This window comes from Neolamprologus brichardi, chromosome 1 (assembly GCF_056152115.1).
Source record: "Neolamprologus brichardi isolate AB-2024 chromosome 1, ASM5615211v1, whole genome shotgun sequence".
NCBI lineage: Eukaryota > Metazoa > Chordata > Actinopteri > Cichliformes > Cichlidae > Neolamprologus > Neolamprologus brichardi.
In genome coordinates, this window is record NC_142104.1 from 18,778,252 (window position 1) to 18,796,705 (window position 18,454).

General features: G+C 40.5%; 2 protein-coding genes across 2 annotated transcripts in view; one reads left to right on the forward strand and one right to left on the reverse strand.

The window, feature by feature from the left end:
- Positions 1 to 11,584, forward strand: part of phlpp2 (PH domain and leucine rich repeat protein phosphatase 2) — a 37,732-nt gene extending 26,148 nt beyond the window's left edge. The window contains exons 9-19 of the mRNA XM_006780114.2: positions 1,197 to 1,399; positions 1,558 to 1,618; positions 2,298 to 2,393; positions 2,917 to 3,072; positions 5,444 to 5,644; positions 5,893 to 6,055; positions 6,137 to 6,267; positions 6,396 to 6,509; positions 7,238 to 7,432; positions 7,543 to 7,774; positions 7,924 to 11,584. Of these exons, the coding sequence (XP_006780177.2) occupies positions 1,197 to 1,399; positions 1,558 to 1,618; positions 2,298 to 2,393; positions 2,917 to 3,072; positions 5,444 to 5,644; positions 5,893 to 6,055; positions 6,137 to 6,267; positions 6,396 to 6,509; positions 7,238 to 7,432; positions 7,543 to 7,774; positions 7,924 to 9,213 (2,842 nt within the window). The 3' untranslated portion in view covers positions 9,214 to 11,584. The remainder of the gene's footprint in view (positions 1 to 1,196; positions 1,400 to 1,557; positions 1,619 to 2,297; positions 2,394 to 2,916; positions 3,073 to 5,443; positions 5,645 to 5,892; positions 6,056 to 6,136; positions 6,268 to 6,395; positions 6,510 to 7,237; positions 7,433 to 7,542; positions 7,775 to 7,923) is intronic.
- Positions 11,585 to 15,767: 4,183 nt separating this feature from the next.
- marveld3 (MARVEL domain containing 3) lies at positions 15,768 to 17,662 on the reverse strand. The gene is made up of 4 exons (XM_035906352.2): positions 17,574 to 17,662; positions 16,976 to 17,170; positions 16,776 to 16,873; positions 15,768 to 16,464 (listed from the first exon to the last, which is right to left on the reverse strand). The coding sequence occupies exons 2-4, from the start codon at positions 17,164 to 17,166 to the stop codon at positions 15,854 to 15,856; spliced, it is 900 nt and encodes a 299-aa protein (XP_035762245.2). The 5' UTR covers positions 17,167 to 17,170; positions 17,574 to 17,662; the 3' UTR covers positions 15,768 to 15,853.
- Positions 17,663 to 18,454: the final 792 nt, after the last annotated feature.

The following is an 18,454-nucleotide window of genomic DNA, read 5'->3' on the forward strand; positions in this document are numbered from 1 at the left end:
TTTGTATTTACTTGGGTTATCTTTATCTGATATTACAATTTGTTTGATGATCTGAAACATGTAGGTGTGGCAAATATAAAAAAAACCTAAGCAATAAGGAAGGGGGGGGGGGTACTTTTCATGACACTGTACCTGTACTGTGAATGTGAGAACGCAAATCATCAACATAGTTGGATCTGACATTAAGTGGCCTTTAACCTGCCAGCTCCCTATCACATGGCTGACTGAGCCTGCGTGAGGATAGCACAGGAAATTGTCCAATAAATTTAAGCGAGTGAGTGGGTGTCATGTGTCCTACCTCCTGCGTGCTCTATCCTGGAAGCGCAGTTCATTTCCAGCAGGATGCATTTGAAGTAAACTATCTCCTGCTGTGTGATATACTGTAGTATGTGAGTAAGGAAAACTTCTGACAGTGTCCTGAATTGATTATCCTGACATTGTTCCACTCTGTATATGCCAGCCTCTAAGCAGTTCACAAATAAACAATATGTCATATGGAGGGATGGCAAAGAGAGGACCTGACTGCAAGATGCAAAGCCTGATGAGGCAGAAAACAAAATGAGCCTTTATTGACCAAAAGCAAAAACAAGAAAACACAAAGTCCAGAGGAATAAAAAGAATATGGAAAGATAGAAGGCACAAGAGACTGACAAAGGGCAGAGAGAAAAACACAACTATATGAAAACAGAGGGATGATTATACAAGGCAGTACAGTGAGAAAGAACTCTGCACTGTACAAGTGGGGTGTCTTGCTCAAGGGGACCTCCATGGCTGGTGAACTGAGATAAGAAAACATGCTAATTTTTCTTGTGTTGCGAAGATTAAGCCGGCAACCATTCCTCCAACCACAGCAAGATAATTTCTCAACCTTGTGAGTTAAGTTGTGGTTTGCAGGCTATATTTATAAGGACCAAGGTGCAGCTGTGGTGAATTTATACTGGCAGCTCTCATGAAAGATGGATGAGATACTAAAGAGCATGTATCTGAGTACAGTGATGTACCGCGCACTCCTGAAATCAGAATGTATTTCCTTTTCGTTTCACTATGTGAGGAAGGTGTTTTTAAATGTATTACCGGCATCAAATGTTGTGATATGATATTTTAAAAGATAAACTGATTTGGGACAGCCCTAAAAATCATGCCACTTGCATACAAAATCCTTTTTTTCTGTGCTCTGTTCTCTCTGTTAAATATAGGCTGAATGGATTGCGGTGGGTGAAAAGTGAGAATCTAGAGGTAGTGAGCCAGGTGACCCAGCTGGACTTGCGGGACAACTGCTTAGAATCGCTAGACCTCGGCTCTGTGTGCAACCTGGAGACTCTGCACTGCCAACGCAACCAGCTGGGGACACTCACACTCAGCGGTTTCACACTGCGCATGCTTCATGCCAGCAGCAACCGTGAGTCAAATAGAGCGTCAAGTAGCTGCTATTAATGCATCACTGGCTATTTGTCTGTATGTTCCTGCCCTTCCCTTCACTGTTACATGCATCATGTAAGCGCACGTAGGAATGGTCCAGATGTTTGGTTGATGATTGCTGCCTTTATCTGCCTACAGGCCTTACAACAGTCAACATCTATCCAGTCCCTAACCAGCTGACGCACATGGACCTATCACAGTGAGTTCTGGCTGGGAATAAGAAGTGGCTACAGAGACGCTGATGTCTAAAAATAGTATCTTTGTCTTTGTGCTCATTAATCTAGTTCTGCTCAGTGTTTATGTAGTTGTAAATCAACATGAATACTGAAATAGATCATTATCACCCAACAACCTCCAAACAGATATTCTGTGTACTTATTTAACTGTTAAAGGATTTGGAGTTACAATATTTATGGAAAATTTATGGGACTTGGAGGAATTATAATCATCGCTTTGTTTTTTTTTATCATGTCGGCAAAGGCAGCTGAAGCCCCTTTGCAGTATATTCTCATCCTTTCAGCTGTTAGAGTCACTTTGCCTGTAGGGATTAAGTAATAGCTGTACAGATGAATGAGTAGAAGATGCGCAAATCTGAGAAATCTCTTTAAAGGTCACGAACCTTTCAAACTTTGAAATAGGCCAGTGGTTAAATACGCTGTCTTGTGTTTTTGCCAGTGTGAGAAACATCTGCACAATTTCTTTCTACCAAACATCTATCCCCAACTGCACGCGCTAATTGTTTTTGTTAAAGTACAGATCATTTGCAGGGCTAAATGGCCCTGGAGAATATCGGTTTGGCCTGACCAACTGCTCAGTTTGTGTGTGTGTCTCTGTGTGTGTGTGTGTGTGTGTGTGTGTGTGTGTGTGTGTTGAGACAGGAACCTCTTGGAGTATCTTCCAGACTGGGTGTGTGACTGCAGAAAAATTGAAATGCTGGACATTACACGTAACCTCCTGTCGGAGCTTCCTTCCAGGTTATGAACCTTTTTTTAAACATTTTTGCATAAATTGAATTTATTCCGCCTGTCGTTTAATAAACAGCTGCCTAAAATCCTTAATAATGAGATACGATGTCACACATTCTTTCTAACTACTCGCATGAATGCCAGTTGGTGCAGATAAAGACCATTTTTTACAGTAGTGAAAATGTGATGTGAGGTTTTCTTGTGTCTGTGTGTTTTGGCTGCTACATTAGAACGTGGCCATCTTATAGTGCCTGGCTCAGAGTACCCTCATTCACTGCCAGGCTCTAGTATTTGTATCAGACAACAGTGAATGAATAAGAAAAGACTTTTGAAAACTGGATGCTGCTCCCCTGTCTTCTGTGCGCACTGGTATCTGGGGGAAAAGCTATTGTGCTAGTTTGTATGGGCGGGTAAACTGTAGGTCAGTAGGTCACTGATAGATTGGTGAGGGCTACCCACCACCCGCAAAGTTTCATAAGTGCTTTTTCTTGTCCTGATCTTGCTCTGTGATGTGTCTTCTGGCCTCCAGCAGACTGCTTAACAGCTTGAGTTTGAGGAAGCTGCTGACGGGGTACAATCGCTTGCAAAGAGTGCCTGAACTCCTTGACCATGTCCCTCTGGAAGCCCTGGACCTCCAACACAACATGCTAGCTGAGCTTCCAGAGAGTCTGTTTCTGAAGGCCTTAAAGTAAGTCTGAATTGCTGCACTCTCCTTCTTTTTTCATAGGCCTTTTTGACTTTTTCATGTTATCATTTGTGTCCTTTATCAGTTGGCTCGTCTGCTTTGAAACTTTTATTGGCAGTGACTTCCTTGTTGTGTTGCAGTGGACAGTCATTGTACTACAGCTCATTGTTTTGGGAATGAAGTGGAGATTATAGGAAGAGATTGTGGTCAAGATCAGTGGAGCATTCCACGCCATAACTGGAGATTCATTTTCTCTCCTGTTTCCTGTGTGGGAAATCTTTTAACACCCATTAGCAGTTCAAATGGTCTAATGCACTTTACTGTCTCTATTGCCGAGATGTAATGGGAGTGACTACTTTGTGCATTATGTGTTTCCTGAGAGCGATGTTAGGAGGGTTATTTTTATTCCAAATAAAATAGGCTACAGAATACTAGCTACCCATCTGAAAAATGCAATATAATGTAACCGTTTATTCAAAAATGTACTATAATGTAACTTAAAATTACTTTTTTTATTACTTAGCTATTTACTTATTACTTACTTAATGTTTGATACCATGGTGTAGTGGTTAACATATTTGTCTTACACAAAAAAGATCCCTGTTATGGGACCAGAGCCACAGGGGATCACAAACTACTGGACTCCTGGTACTGTCCCAAGCCTGGATTAATGGGAGGGGTGTGTTTTGAAGGACATCCAGTGTAAAATCTGTAACAGATCAAACTGACGATCCAACTGCTGTGGCTGTCCCTTGGGAAATAAAGGAAAAGATGACCTAATCTTTCTTTATTGCTTTATTAAATGTTATGAACTGGGCAATAAAGAAATTACTCTGTAGGCTGTAGGTATTTCTTCAGGTTTGGTAGAATGATAGAATTTTGATTGCTGGTAAACAAACTTTAGCGTATAAAGTTATGTTTTTATCCCTTAGCCATAAATGACCAATGGGGTATTGTCATCACCCTCCCGGGCGGTGCGGACACCCAAGTTTGTCCATGCGATAACTCGAGAACGAGGCGACTTAGAATTTTGAAATTCATGCCATAGGTGTGTCTGCTTAAAATGTCACACAAGTTCAGGTAAACTTTCTGAAATTACCAAGGATTTTCAAATTTATACCATAATAATCTACTAGGAGGCTGACAGGTAGCACTGGCAGCCTCCAGTATTTATTTTTTTTAAAAGTTCAGAATGAAAGCAGCACTGAAAATCGAAGAGAGGCAGTGCAAATTCAAATCAGAGAGCTAAGCAAAAACGATAGCAAAGTAATAGAGGTGGCCCAAATGTATAGAACAACTCCTTGTAAGCCATCGTACCTTTTATGTTTTTTTTCTCCAACTACTTAGTGACCCAGAATATCCAGAGATACACAACCAGGTCAAAAAGAGTCACATTTTAGCTCATCCATCCCAATTGTTGTACTCTGAGCATGAGCTCATTAAGAAGGTAAAGGGTTTTGATGCAGTAGTCTCCAGATCCAAGACGATTTTCTCCTACCGGAGACAACCTTAACCTCATGGATGTTACTCATTTGTAATTAAAAGCATTTTAAACACTGTATATATTTTAATTAGGTTTCTCAGTAACTAACTTAACACATCTACATTTAATTTTTTATTTAACTATGTTAAACATAAAAAAAGCCAGACCTCCAAATAAGCTGTAAACTTTATCGTGGTGTGTATGAGCTGGAGAGATGTCAGTGCACGTCAGTAATGTCTGAGGCTGGTTTATAACAACAGCGTGATGAGGTTCACAACTCACTGGGTCAGAGGGACAAGTTTTATTACTTTACAGTACATAATAAACACAGAAAATGACTTGACACCAATTACATAACAACCACTGGAGCTCATATTACTGGCCCACTTTAATGCGCAGGGTCAATGAAATGCAAATCAATGCTCCACTTGCAAGAATAAATTAGAAGAAGGCTTTTTATGTTAGAAAATATGGAAGCTCCTAAAATCTCTATAATTCTTTAAATGCAGATTTCAGACGCCTCAGTCGTCTTCATTTCGCTGCAGAAGCTGAGGCCACCTGGAATATTATTTCATTTGCAGTTAAACATGTTTCATCGCAAACAGGGTGAAAATGTGCCGTAATTAAATTCAATTTGCACCCGGCCTCCCAAACACCAGCAGACTGAGCTCGCTTCACTTTCACCGAAATATACTCTGTCAAGTATATTCAATATGAGAATCATGCGGTGTTACTGATACCGTTTATCAGTCATCAACAGTCTTCAAAACCTTTTAGCTTGAACATCAGCTGCGGTAAACGGGATTTGAATGGGTGGGTGCGTTCCTCAGATGCACTGCTGATTACTTGAGCTGTTGTGTTAATTGTTTTTCTGTTTGTCTTCTCTTACAGCCTGAAATACTTAAACATGTCAGCCAATGCCTTGGAAAGCATTCCGCCGAGCAGCCAATCAGAGGAGAGCCTCAGCACACTCCAGGAGCTCTACCTGACGGGGAACAACCTGAGCGAGAACTGTGGCGCTCTGCTGATCGGACACCAGAACCTGCGGATCCTCCACATTGCCTACAACCAGTTACTCTCATTCCCTGCCAGGTGAGTTCTCCTGCCTTCTGTGTGTCTTAACTATTAGTTTAAACCAAGGTGCAAATTGAACCCTTTTAAGCACCCACAAAATACTTTATGAGGATCAACAAAATGTGTGGTGCTTCTTTAGGGTTACTGTGCAGTTAAAGAAGTTATTATTAAGAATAATTACTGAAGCATTACTTGCATTATAAATTCAATGTAAGTTTTTCCCTTTTCAGCCCAGCTGTTATTGTTTCATGTTTGTGTGTCTTTAGTAAGCTAAGTAAGCTGGAACTGCTGGAGGAGCTAAATTTAAGCGGCAACAATCTAAAAACAATACCCTCCACTGTGTCCAGCTGTAAGAGACTGCACACCCTCATAGCACACTCGAACCACATCAGCGTCTTTCCAGAGATCCTCAACCTCCCCGAGATCAAGGTCAGGCCCGTTGCAGTTTTCTTTGTGTCACATGATCAACTTTAAGCGTGTTTCGGCTCACCTGGTTTTGCATCTCTTTAGCTTGTCGATCTAAGCTGCAATGAGCTCACTGAGATCCAGCTGCCCGATTCCCTGCCTGCCACTTTACAAGAGCTGGACCTGACAGGCAACAGCAGCCTGATGCTGGAACACAAAACCCTCAATCTCTTCAGGTGAGGCGCAACACCCAATACTGAACTTCTTGTAAGCAGCAATTAGTTTCTGTAGCTGTCACATAGGGGCACACAATAAAGGTGTACAGTGCACTCTAGTGTATTTCTTTTTTCTCTTTTATTTTTAGCCACATCACCACCCTGAAATTAGACCAGAAATCTACCATAACAGCAGGAGACTCTCTGAGCGCCTCCACTCCTTGGAAGCATGGCTACTCTGAAATGAGCGGGCAAAGGAACAAGTGTGTACAGATCTTCTCTGTTTTGTGTTTTTCTTCTATAACTATGTTATAGGGTTGTCTTTTTTTAATATCAATTTTCTCATTACCTGTTGCTGGAATTATTTATTTTTAACAATAATTCATATAGTGGTGGCTTATAATTTATTTACCTTTCATACAGTGAAACTATAACACTGTTGCCTCAGCCCATCTTAAGAGTTTGGGCCCAGCCAAGCAACAGCACAGTTTCTTGATCTTAATGTATGCACATCTGTTTCTTTCCACTGTTGAGTTTCACATTGTTTTTGTGTGGATGCAGTTTTCATTGATTCCTTGTTTTCACTGCACTGCCATAAGCCCACGCAGTGCAATTTTCTAATGCAGTGGAAACTGAAGGCCGCTGGTTAATTTCTCAGTCTCTACATTGAACATAATGTCTTCTCATTTAAATGCACAGTTTAAATATTTTACACTTTGTTTTTATTCTCAGTACTTGATAATTTCTTAGACCACCTGTCACATTTAAGAAACACATAGTGACGGATTAACTTTTACAGAAACAATAAATAATGTTGGTAATTACAAACACTGTTCATTCATTGCCATAGATTTATCTGTGGTGTTCTGATAAATATGCTGAGCGCTGTACATTTTACACAGCGTGGCGACGTTTTTGAAAACAGGGTTGGTATGAAGTTTTGTGGATGGATCTGCTAAATCTATTATTGTGCATCTTTTGTTGGGGACAGGTTGTGTGTGTCTGGAATGGCTGTAGACCACTTCAGAGACAGCGTGGAAGCATGCTATGGTATCTTTGACGGAGACCGCAACGAGGAAGTGCCTCGCCTGTTGCAGTGCACTATGGGAGACGTGCTGTGCGAGGAGCTGCAGCACTCTAGTGTTGACAGTGTGTATATGTGCAACACTTTCCTCACCTCACACAGGTAACATGTTGTTCTGTGTAACTGTTTTTCATTATCAATACCTGGTTTTTACTTGCATTCACTGACTGAAAGAGTTTGTTTTTGTTGTTTGGCGATTGGTGGGGGCGCAGGAAACTTGGTATGGCCGGTCAGAAGCTGGGTGCATCTGGCCTGCTGTGTTACATCCACCGTGAGACTTCAGATCCAGGAGCATCCTTTAGCCTTACTGTGGCCAATGTGGGTACCTGCCAAGCCGTGCTGTGCCGAAATGGACAACCTGTACCTCTCTCTAAGGTTTACAGTTTGGAGAACTGCACTGAGGAAATGGAGCGGGTTAAAGTCAGTAAAGCCATTATTACAGAGGTAATGCCTATGTTGGTTTTCAGCTGTTAAATGGGAGCAATTGCACATAGCCTCTAATCTAGTGTTAATATGCTCTGTCATATTCCACTGTGTAAACATTATGAGGCTATACGCTCTGCTGCGGTTCTAATGGCGCTTCTGTTTTGTAGGATAACAAAGTGAGTGGAGTGACATGCTGCTCTCGCCTGTTGGGCTGCTCTTATCTGTCTCCCTGGGTGCTTCCAAAGCCCTGGGTGCACACTGAGCCGCTTTGTTCCCAGGATGAGTTCTTGATCCTGGGGAATCGAGCCCTGTTTGAGCGAGTTTCCTACCAGGAGGCTGTTTGCACCGTGCAGGCTGTCCGGGATCCCCGTGCTGCTGCTAAGAAGTTGTGTTCACTTGCCCAAAGTTACGGTTGCAAGGACAACATCGGCGCTGTCGTGGTGTCCCTGCACATTGGTGAGGACAGCTGCACATGCGAGCCGCCGGTCACCACCACCGAGCCACGGGGCCCTGCTCCTGCTCCCGTTCCTGCGTCTGTGATCCCGGGCCCTAGCGACCCAGCCACCAACCTCTCCTCCAGCAGTGGCATTGTCACTGAGTTCAGCAGTGAGACATCAGCTTCAGAGATCGGCAGCGAAGCGGGGTCCACCGCTTCAGATGAACACCCGTCCTCTGGCACTGTGACCCGCCCAGAGAGACGCTGCAGCCTACACCCCGCTACCACACTGTGCGGCATCATGGTGCCAGGCTCAGGTGGGAGCGGACCCCACCCAGGTCTATTCCAGCAGCAGCCGTCCAGCACCACATTCTCAAGTAACCAGTCGGACAATGGCTTGGACAGTGATGATGAAGCGCCACTCGAGGGTGTCATCTCCAATGGCAGCAAATTAGAAGTGGAAGTAGACATTCACTGTTGTGCTTTTCAGCTGCGGTCGGGGCCCCATGAGAGCTCCAAAGACTTGGACTTTGAAAAACGAGGCTTTGACCATCCCGGTGGTAAAATGCGCAGACAGAACAGCGTGGTGGTTTCTGCTACAAACGGCTGCCTGCTTGCTGTATGTGGGAGAGAGATTGCTGACCTTAAGAAATCTCCCTCCACATCCAGCCTGTTTGGGAAGAAGTTGTCCAATGGTTCTGTGGTAGCCCCTGAAGACAGTCACAACCTAATTGAGGTTGCCCTAGAGGCTCCCAAGAAAAAGTCTGGCTATTTCACAGCTCCAGCACAGCAGGACCCAGAGGACCAGCTGATTGTGCCTCCTAGTCTGGAGCAGGAAGTCAGGGAGCAGCTACGAGGCCAGAGCCCTCTAGTCTCAGGCCCCTCTGCACCAACCACACCCTCCTCCTTAAAAGATCCGGTGTGGGATCATCCACACCCCCCAGCATTTCCATCCAGCCTGGTTCCAGGTCCAGGCCCGACTTCTATCCTACAACAGGAGGTTTATGATACCGCCCTCTAAGGGGGAGGATTTCTGTGATTGTGCCATTCTGGGACAGAAGAGTTTTCTCATACACGAGGGAAAGTCCAGTTAAAGTTGCCATTCAGATATTTTGTGAGAACAAGACAAACCTGTGGCATCTTAATGGTCACTAAATGATGCCTTTTAACGTGAGGTCAAAAAAAGTGTACGGTCTGAGTATCTGAGAGAACAAAGGCAAATAAAAATAAAACAATTTCAGTTTGTAACAGAACATTGTGAAACAGAAAGCTGGCTGTATTAGACAAAGAACAAGCCTGACCTGAAATTGGATACCTCGATTGTTTAAACTCGTCAGCAGCATTTCCCTTTACTTGGAAAGCAAAGCAATGTGGAGGGTGTGCAAGAGATCATGTCAGATCTTTTCTCCAGGAGCTCTGTTGTCTCTCAGATCCTGGAGGGAAGTACTATGACGGAAACATGAAAAAGTGCCTACTACAGAAGACGCAGCCTAGAGCTCCCTACATCCTGGCTGTGTTTCAGAGACGTGAGTTTGATAGTTGAATTTGCAGGATGAATAGTGTCTCTAAGAGACCGGGACTGGCACAGCTTCGGCTCTCCTCCTCCTCCTCCACCTGTGGCTTACGAAGGAAATCAGAGAGTCTAAATGCTTATAATACACACAGATCTGAAAACAACACAACTGCATTTTCATTGTATCTGTTTTTTATTGTTAGCATTTCCACACCATATATAAAGAATTGTCTATCACTCCTACATAGTAAAGTACAAACTCACATCTAGCGGGTGGCCGATGTGATGTGCTTACACTGCTGACATTAAGACTGAATATTTTTTCTATGTAGAGCAATGCAATATCAAAGTCATTTAGTTGTAAAGCAAGAGGCAATTAGTAGAGGTTAACAACTGCAGTATATTCTGTGACAGTGCATTGTAAAATGAGCTCCTTAAAACATTCATAGGAAGATAAAAGATTCATTTGAATTTAGTCAGTTTTATGGTCACTGAATAGTGGACTGGACAAATGAGCTAAGACACAAAACTGAAGTATTACATATTGTAAGGCCAAGAGATATAAAATCAGGATTTGTACTGCATGTGTGAAAATATCCCCTCTGGTACTTACATTTTAGTATATTTGAATTTTGGAGGCTGCTTCTGCTTCTGCTTTTTAAAATTTGACAACGTCAGTCCATCCTGTCCCTTGAGGCAGATTTCATTATTGACGTTTTTACTTTGCAAAATGTTTTAAATCTTACCTCTATAATGCACTACTCATACATCCAGGTGAGGTTTGGCGTGTGGTGTTTAGACCCTTAAGAGAACTGAAACCCTATTCTCTTGCATTTTTTTCAGTCATTTATTATACATCATAGATATGTGTGCAACTGACAAAAACAAAATGCAGGAAGGACTGCCTTATCACTGTGTTATCTGAAAAACTACATTAAAAGCATTGCCATATCATTTAATTAGCTTTCTGGGTAGAATAAATTGACTTTCCCAAATCAAATTGGTGAAGGAACAAGTTACAGCACCTGTATGTTTTACTAAAAACATAAAAACATTGAGATTTGCTGCCTGTGTATTGATAACATATCACAAAAGGAAGAGCTTGATGTAGCTTTTTACTTGGGCACATTTATGCCCACACGCCTTTGTAATCATATGGCTACTTTAGTTGTGGCTACACACAGTTAATGTACAAATATTATGAGTGTCGCAGCAGTATAAGGTGCCCAAATAAGAACGCACTATTTCAGTGCCTTCCATTAAGAATAAGTACAACCACTGGACACTTTGTTAGGTACACCTATTCTGCTGTTCATTAACAAAAATATCTAACTAGCCAATCACATGGCAGCAACTCAAAGCATTTAGATGTGTAGACCTTATCAAGACGACCTGCTTAAGTTTAAAGCGAGCATCCGAATCGGGGAAGAATTCAGTGACATTTCAGGGTCATTTCAGTGACTTTAAATGCAGTGTTGCTGTTGGTGCCAGACGGGATGGTACGTATATTCCAGAAACTGCTGATTTGAGATTTTCCCAGACAGCCACCTTTAAAGTTTACAGAGAATGGTCTGAAAAAGAGAAAATATCCAGTGAGTGGCAGTTCTCTGTGGAAAAATTCCTTGTTGATGTCAGAGGTCAGGTGAGAATGGGCAGACTTCTTTGAGCTTATAGGTAAACAGCAGTACCCCAAATAACCACAGATTACAACCAACATGTGCAGAAGAGCGCCTCTGACTGCATGACACATTGAACCTTTAAGAAGATCCACCTTGGGTGACATTACTGTGAGCTAAGAACAAGTTGTGTTAGCTCCCCAAACATGCACAACAAAAGATGGGAAAACGTTGCCTTGTTTGATGAGTCTTGATTTCTGTGGTACATTCAAGTGGGAGTGTCAGAATTGGATGTAAATAGCATGAAAGGATGGGTTCATCCTACCTCGCATAAACAGTTAAGTCTACTGCTGGTGGTGTAAGGGTGTGGGAGGTATTATTTCTTCATAGTTAATACCCATGGAGATTTGTTTAAACACCACAGTCTACCTGAGTCTTGTTGCTGACCATGTCCAACCCTTTATGAGCACATTGTACAAATCTTCTGATGGCTGCTTTCAGAAAGATAACGTCAATTCATTCAAACTGGTTTCTTGAACATGTCAATGAGTTACTTTACTCAAATGGCCTCCACAGTCACCAGATCTCAATCTAATGGAGCAGCTTTGGGATGTGGTGAACAGGAGGTTCACATCATGTGCGCTTGACAAATCTGCAGCTACTGTATGATGCTATCATGCTAACGTGGAGCAAGATCTCTGAGGAATGTTTCAAGCACCTTGCTGAGTCTATGCTATGAAGAATTAAGGCAGTTCTGAATGCAAAAGGGGGTCTAACTCAATGCTTCAGCAGTGCACATCATCCATGTCTTTTTTTAAACATATAGTCAACTGTATTGTCATATATATGACAGAAAAAATACATTATTGTTTAAACTGTCAGTTATATGTTATGCAGCCTTGGAAACCTCACATTGTCCAGTCCTAAACCTCCCCGCATTGTGCCAAAAGAGGAAGCAACTCTGCAGAGCTGCTGTGGCTAAGAGAAGGCCAAAGTTGGGTAATTGCTCTTGTCAGTGATTACAATAGATTTTTATTTTTTCTGGTTGCCACTACATGTTGGAAGGAACTACACAGCCGTTGTACATTCAGACCTTTCAGTGTTCTCTTTTAGCCTTAATGTAACACTACTCAGTATTTTGAAGCGAGGAGCCTTTTGTTTCTTTCCGTTGATGTTCTGTCTGTGAATGAGGTCTTTGGCTCTATGTGAATGAGTGAGAAGTCAGTGATGATGCCTTAAATGCTGTGTGGGTATGAATTCCTCCTTGTTTTATCTCCTGAAAAGAATATACACTGTCAAAAGCACCTTGTACATAGAATATAATAGTAATATCCAGAGTTATGTATATTTAATTTTATTATATAATTTTTTTTAGCATAGTGTTCTGAGGTTATTGTGGCTTCCCTCAGCCAAGTGCATCATCTTTTGTCTATGATGACACTGACAATATACTTAATTTACAATATTTTTAAGTCTTATTAACATCACAAAGATATTTTTTTCATTCAAAGTATTTTTGTTTGTCACCACTTACAGTTTTGTTAGTATCTTAACTTATATTTAAATATTTTAAATGAACACCACAAAACTACATAAACTAACACTATCTTCCTGCATTGCTTTTACTCTGTGTAAATATAAGTTAATGAAAATCAGGACATACAGTTATTATCCACATGTAGGAGTCTGAGATCATATTTAGATGCATCGATACTGTCCATATTCTGCTTTTTCAGAATTCAAGAACTAATTTTAATTCCCAAATGCTTTTTTTTAAAATATCTAAAATTACAAATAGCAAATGCAGTTTTGTGATAAAGATAATCATTTTATTCCTGTCACTTTATTGATCAGTCCTTGCTGGGTCTGACATGCCAAACACATTGGACTCCGTGGTTCTGTCTGTGCCTAGACCTCCACAATTGGAGCCCACACATAGTGCCACACATCTGGATCACTAGCAGTGGAACACTGACGGTCACTGCAGGTGTAAATGCCACGTGGAGAGCTAAGCTAGCCTATGATTGTGAATGTTACTGATACATATCTGAAATGTTAATGAAGTCTGGAGAGGAGAAACTGAACTTTCTATAAGGTTTCATATCCCACAGTGGTAAAATCCCTTGTAAAATATGCAAAGTGTACATATATACCTGTATATCAGAGCGTCAATTTCCCATCACCTTTAACTATACGACTCATGTTTCAATATGTCTGATAATGAATATTGGCTGGTGTGTGTGTATAATGTTTGTGGAGGTTGTGTTTGTAATTTGCATTGTGTTGCTTTTTTTTTTTTGTCTCTTTGGCACTTTGGCAGTGTGGTTTTATGAGTTTGCCCCCAACTGCCATGTCAGTCTGGGACTGTACCGCATTGCTATATTTAGTGCTCTTTAAACTAACTGGGTCCTTTTGCTTTATAACATTTGTACCGTTGTTGTACATTCATGCGTTCAGTCTGTCTTTTGGTTGATACCATGTATTCACCCTCTGTCCGGTATAATATACTCACAAAATAGAAGTACATTTGGATAATGATCCATCGGTAATCAGTGTGCATGTACATAAGCAGATTGTATGCACAAACAGAGGGAAGATGGAGGGGTAAATTGCATTGGCTTAAAATATTCCCTTTAATTCTTTAGTGGAAGGGCTCACGAGCTCATTACTCATGCAGTTAAATGCATTTGTACACAAAGTAGAGGGTATGTGCATTTGTTAGGCTGCAGTTTCAGTGTTTTTATTTTAACCTTCTTCTTTTGTTAACTATTCGGTATAATTTCTCTTTGCACAACATAACAAGCTCCCTGTGCGTCTGTGTTGCAAAATGTCTGTGTTTGTGTGTAGATAAAAGCTTTAGCGCACACATACTGTAAGTGTATGCATGTCTGTGTGAAACAATGGATCGACTGTAATTCTGTGTGAATATGGTGAATGAAACCGATCAGAGATGCTCCATTTGTTTAAAATGTGACCAAAGTAGCCATTGTTTAATCTCACTATTCCTTTATGCATATTGTTTTCAAGAAATGCTTGAATATTTGTTTTCCTGAATGCCAAGAAAGCGATGTTTATTTTTGTACTTTTTTTTCATGCAAATTAATATTTCCCTTTTTTGCTACAGAATTTAAAGTCATTGGGCTTATACAGAAATCTGTCACCCATTATGGTACTATTGATGGTACTATAACTGTATTTATTGTTGAAAGCATGCTCTAAATATAAGGCTACAGGGAAAAAAAACATAGAATACATACAAAATGTGATTTATTTGTACAAAAGGGAGCATATCCGATATTTTTAGGTTTTTATTCGAGCATGCAGATTACTGCTACAAATTTAGGTTTTTTTTAAGAATCATTAAGAAGATTAATTATTTAGGAAAAGAACTAACAATGGGCACTTTTGTGGTTTGTCAGAAAGAATTGTATATTCTTGAACACTGAGATGGGAAGGTGGTTATTTTATTTTAAATGCTGCTATCATTAGTTTTCAGCAGACAGGCTGGTTTTTGTTTTGTTTTTAACTTTAAGCCAAGTAGCAATAAAACTTTTTACTGTGAATTTTTTTGTTTTTGTCCAGTGTCAACTTTACTTATCATTATTAATGGTTATATCAACCCATCCATCCATCGTCTTCCACGTATCCAGTTCAGGGTGTTTATTTCAACCCAATAAAAAACAAAATCACTTTAAAATTTCTTATATTCTTAGAATTATTAGCATCCTTGCATTTTTTATATGTAATCTCACCCCTTAATCCATGCCCAAAAGGGCAGGTTATGCGGTTATCGCTGATGTGTTGTCCTGTTCAATACTCAGATCAAGAAAATAAATGAGAAGAAACAGTGACCGCTGCTGTGGAATTATATGTAATGTTTTATCTTTGTAAATTCCTAATCACAGTAGATGCCATCTGTTGGTGAAGCTCAGAGTTATGAGTTATCCTAAACTCAGGTAAAGTGGTTGACAAATTCTGAGAATAAATTTTAATTAAAAATAAGTATATCTCTTGTGAGTGCTATAAGAAGAACAGAGTGTGTGTCTTTCTCAGACTTGTGTGCGTGTGTGTGTGTGTGTGTGTGTGTGTTTTAAATCAACACATTAAGTTAAAAGAACAGGGAAAAAACCCTCCAAAGCCATCAGAAAAGCTTTAAAACTATAAAAAGAAACCATGTGACACTCAACTCCATTTCCTTTTAAAATGTCAAAGACATTTGTTTTCAGGAAGTCAGTTTAGCCTGTTTCAGCCATCTCTTTCACAGATAAATACAATGACAGATGACCATGTAATATTATACTTTTGGTAGTTTATTATAACTACAACTTCATAGAAAATATGAAAGATGTGGTAAACAGGTATAAGGAATAAAAAAGATTAGGTATGTATAAAACACTGTCAAGGCATAAAAATGTATAAACAGCTTATATACAAGTAACACCTAATGAGAGTGACAAGAAACAAAATCCTGTCAAAGTGATTTTTCTCACTCCTACTTTTGTTCACTTGTGAATAAAAAAAGGAAAGGCAGCTTAAAAATTATCATCCTGGTTTGTTCTTTGCTTTTTCAGCTCTTGCACTGACCTGAAAGCTCTGATAGCTAACACTGCACTAAAGATGAAAACAACCACCCCCAAGACCCCAAACAGTCCCTCTGCAATGTCTGCACCATTGTACTTGCAATCAAACCCTTGGTGCCCTTTGCTCTTGTACATCTGCTCTCTCTCCTTACAGATGGGGTTGTCATAGGTTTCCTTCAGCTTAATAAAATAGATGGCAATTCCTGGGATGTACCCCAGACCGATCAGGAAACTCAGCACAGCCTCAACCAGCAGCACAGGAGGACACCGGAAAGGGACTCTGAAAATCCCCAGGCCCAGCATGGCAAAAGCGTAGATCATTAAAATTCCACCAGCCGCCATGGTGAAGATGTACGGAGGCCGCTTAAGCTCATGGAAGAGCCGGTCTAGCTCCTGCACTCTCTTTGCATCAGCTCCAGTGAAGGCACCGGCACCACCGTAGTAATAAGCGTATAATCCACCGAGGCTGGCCAGGTCACGGTAACCCCCATTGTTGCTGTAAGGCACCCCGGCACAGATTATGATAAGCAGGTTCACAAACACCTCTGCAAGCTGGCAGATACCTGGAGACAAAGATTTATGGCTTTTTAAGAAAAAGATATTTTTAAATTGGGATTTTGACTTTTGCCTTAAAATAATTGTTTAAAGAAACGTCTTTTCACATTAAATTAAACAACAGAATAAATAAATAAATACTAACTGTTCCAACGCAGCATTTAAAAATAATTTACTATTGTGGTATATTTTCAAATTTTTTGCACTATCCTCTCGTTATCATATAATTTACATCCCTGAATGCATTTTAGGGATATCTCAAAAAATTGTAGCTTGCATGTAATGTTTCACAGAAGAAATTAAAACCAAATATACTTGCCTCTGCTGGTTAATATGTATCTGAAATTGTAAAGCGCTGGCTTCGGTTGTGGTTCGTAATACTCCATGTCAGAGAGATCCCCTGAAGTCTCTCTGGGCCTGTAAGGAAAGTAAAATGTTTTTAAATCATTTATTTTGCTACAGGTTTATGTAATTTTAGAAGGTTTAGTGAATGCAGACCATGTTTAGAACTACATTTACCGTCTTGATGTTCCTTCATGTCTGTGAGAGGCAGTTGTCATATCCCTCTGTCTGTTTTCTCCGGCCCTCCTGTCACCTGCAGTGCCCCTCTCCTCCTCGGCGCCATACCCAGAGTAGTCTCGATTGTGCGTATAGCGCTTATCCCCGCTTTTGCAGTCACCACTCTGATCGCGTCTTCCCCTCTCTGGCATCTTCCTGTGCCAACATAATAAAATTATAGACCTGTATCTTGTTTATTTTACAGCCTGTCATAAACAAAGTGGGTAGTTGGCTTTTTATCTCCACGACGCACTGCAAGCAATAAAGCAGCATGGGGGATAACTTAAAAAAAATGTCTCGATGAGGTAGAAGTTTCTTCATTAATGAAGCAGCTTATCAAAAGCTGGTGATAACTTGAGGCACTGTAAACGTCTGTGAATTATGATTTTTATCCGTTTCATGATATCTTATCTCAACATGAGAAAACAGAGCGTTCTTCCAAGTTGCTCATTCGCAACGTCCTCCCTGTTGTAAAGTTCGTCCCTGTTGCAAATTCATGTTAGCTTAATTAGTTGCACGTTTGTGAATGATACAAATATATAATGCCTGTGTTTCATACCTTCAGATACTGTTCTTTGTACGGTCTTGTTTTCTGTTATGGCCAGAAGATTATTCACCTGTCGCGGCTTCCTGTTTGAGATTACCTTCTTCCCTCACCTGTATTGTGCCACGCCCACTAGTTTGGGTGTTGTCCTGCACTGTCGAAGGCATTACTCATTTAAAAGGCACATGGGGTTGATTGCATGTAGTTGCTGCTGTTTATTTCACTGTTTTGACTGTATTTATGCAGCTTAAATCAACAAGGTTCATAAAAAAAACAACAAAAATGTGCTTAAAATAAAATGTTTATTTTTATTTAACTTTCAAAAAAAAAAAAAGAAAAAAAATTGCGATTCACGTCCAACCTGAGGTGAGAACACACACCGCGCATGCGTTCATACTTGTAAGCTCATAACATTATTTTTAGCATTTCCGCCGAGGCATTCACAGATTTCAGAATAAATGTCTCGAGCGCTTAACTTGCTCTGCAATCTGTAATTATAGGTAACATATTCTTCCGTGCATTTCTTTAAGACATGACCACGAGACAATTGGAGAATTTTCATGTAAATTAAAGCTGAATATTTAGTGCTATTAAATGGAATTTAAGTTTATTTATTTAGCACCAATTCAATATGATAGTTGTTTCAAAGCAGTTTGTACTGTAATGTAAAGACCTTACAGTATTCTAGAAAAAAAAAACCCCAACAATTGAACAACCTAGTATGAACAAGCACTTTGCAATGGTAGGAAAGAAAAACTCCCTTTTAACTGGAAGAAACCTCCAGCAGAACCAGGCTCAGTGAGGTTCAACCATCCACCATGACCAGTAGTGGGGGATTGAAAAGATAAAGGAAGAAAGATAAAAGAAAAGAGAGCATAGAGAGACAAGAAAAAACA

Bases quoted from the DNA above. Each gene is read 5' to 3' on its own strand.
- marveld3 (XM_035906352.2), bottom strand. From the start codon at position 17,166: ATGCCAGAGAGGGGAAGACGCGATCAGAGTGGTGACTGCAAAAGCGGG. The intron at 16,874-16,975 runs GTAAATGTAGTT...CTTTCCTTACAG, and splicing joins CATGAAGGAACATCAAGACG to GCCCAGAGAGACTTCAGGGG. The intron at 16,465-16,775 runs GCAAGTATATTT...CTTTGTCTCCAG, and splicing joins ATACATATTAACCAGCAGAG to GTATCTGCCAGCTTGCAGAG.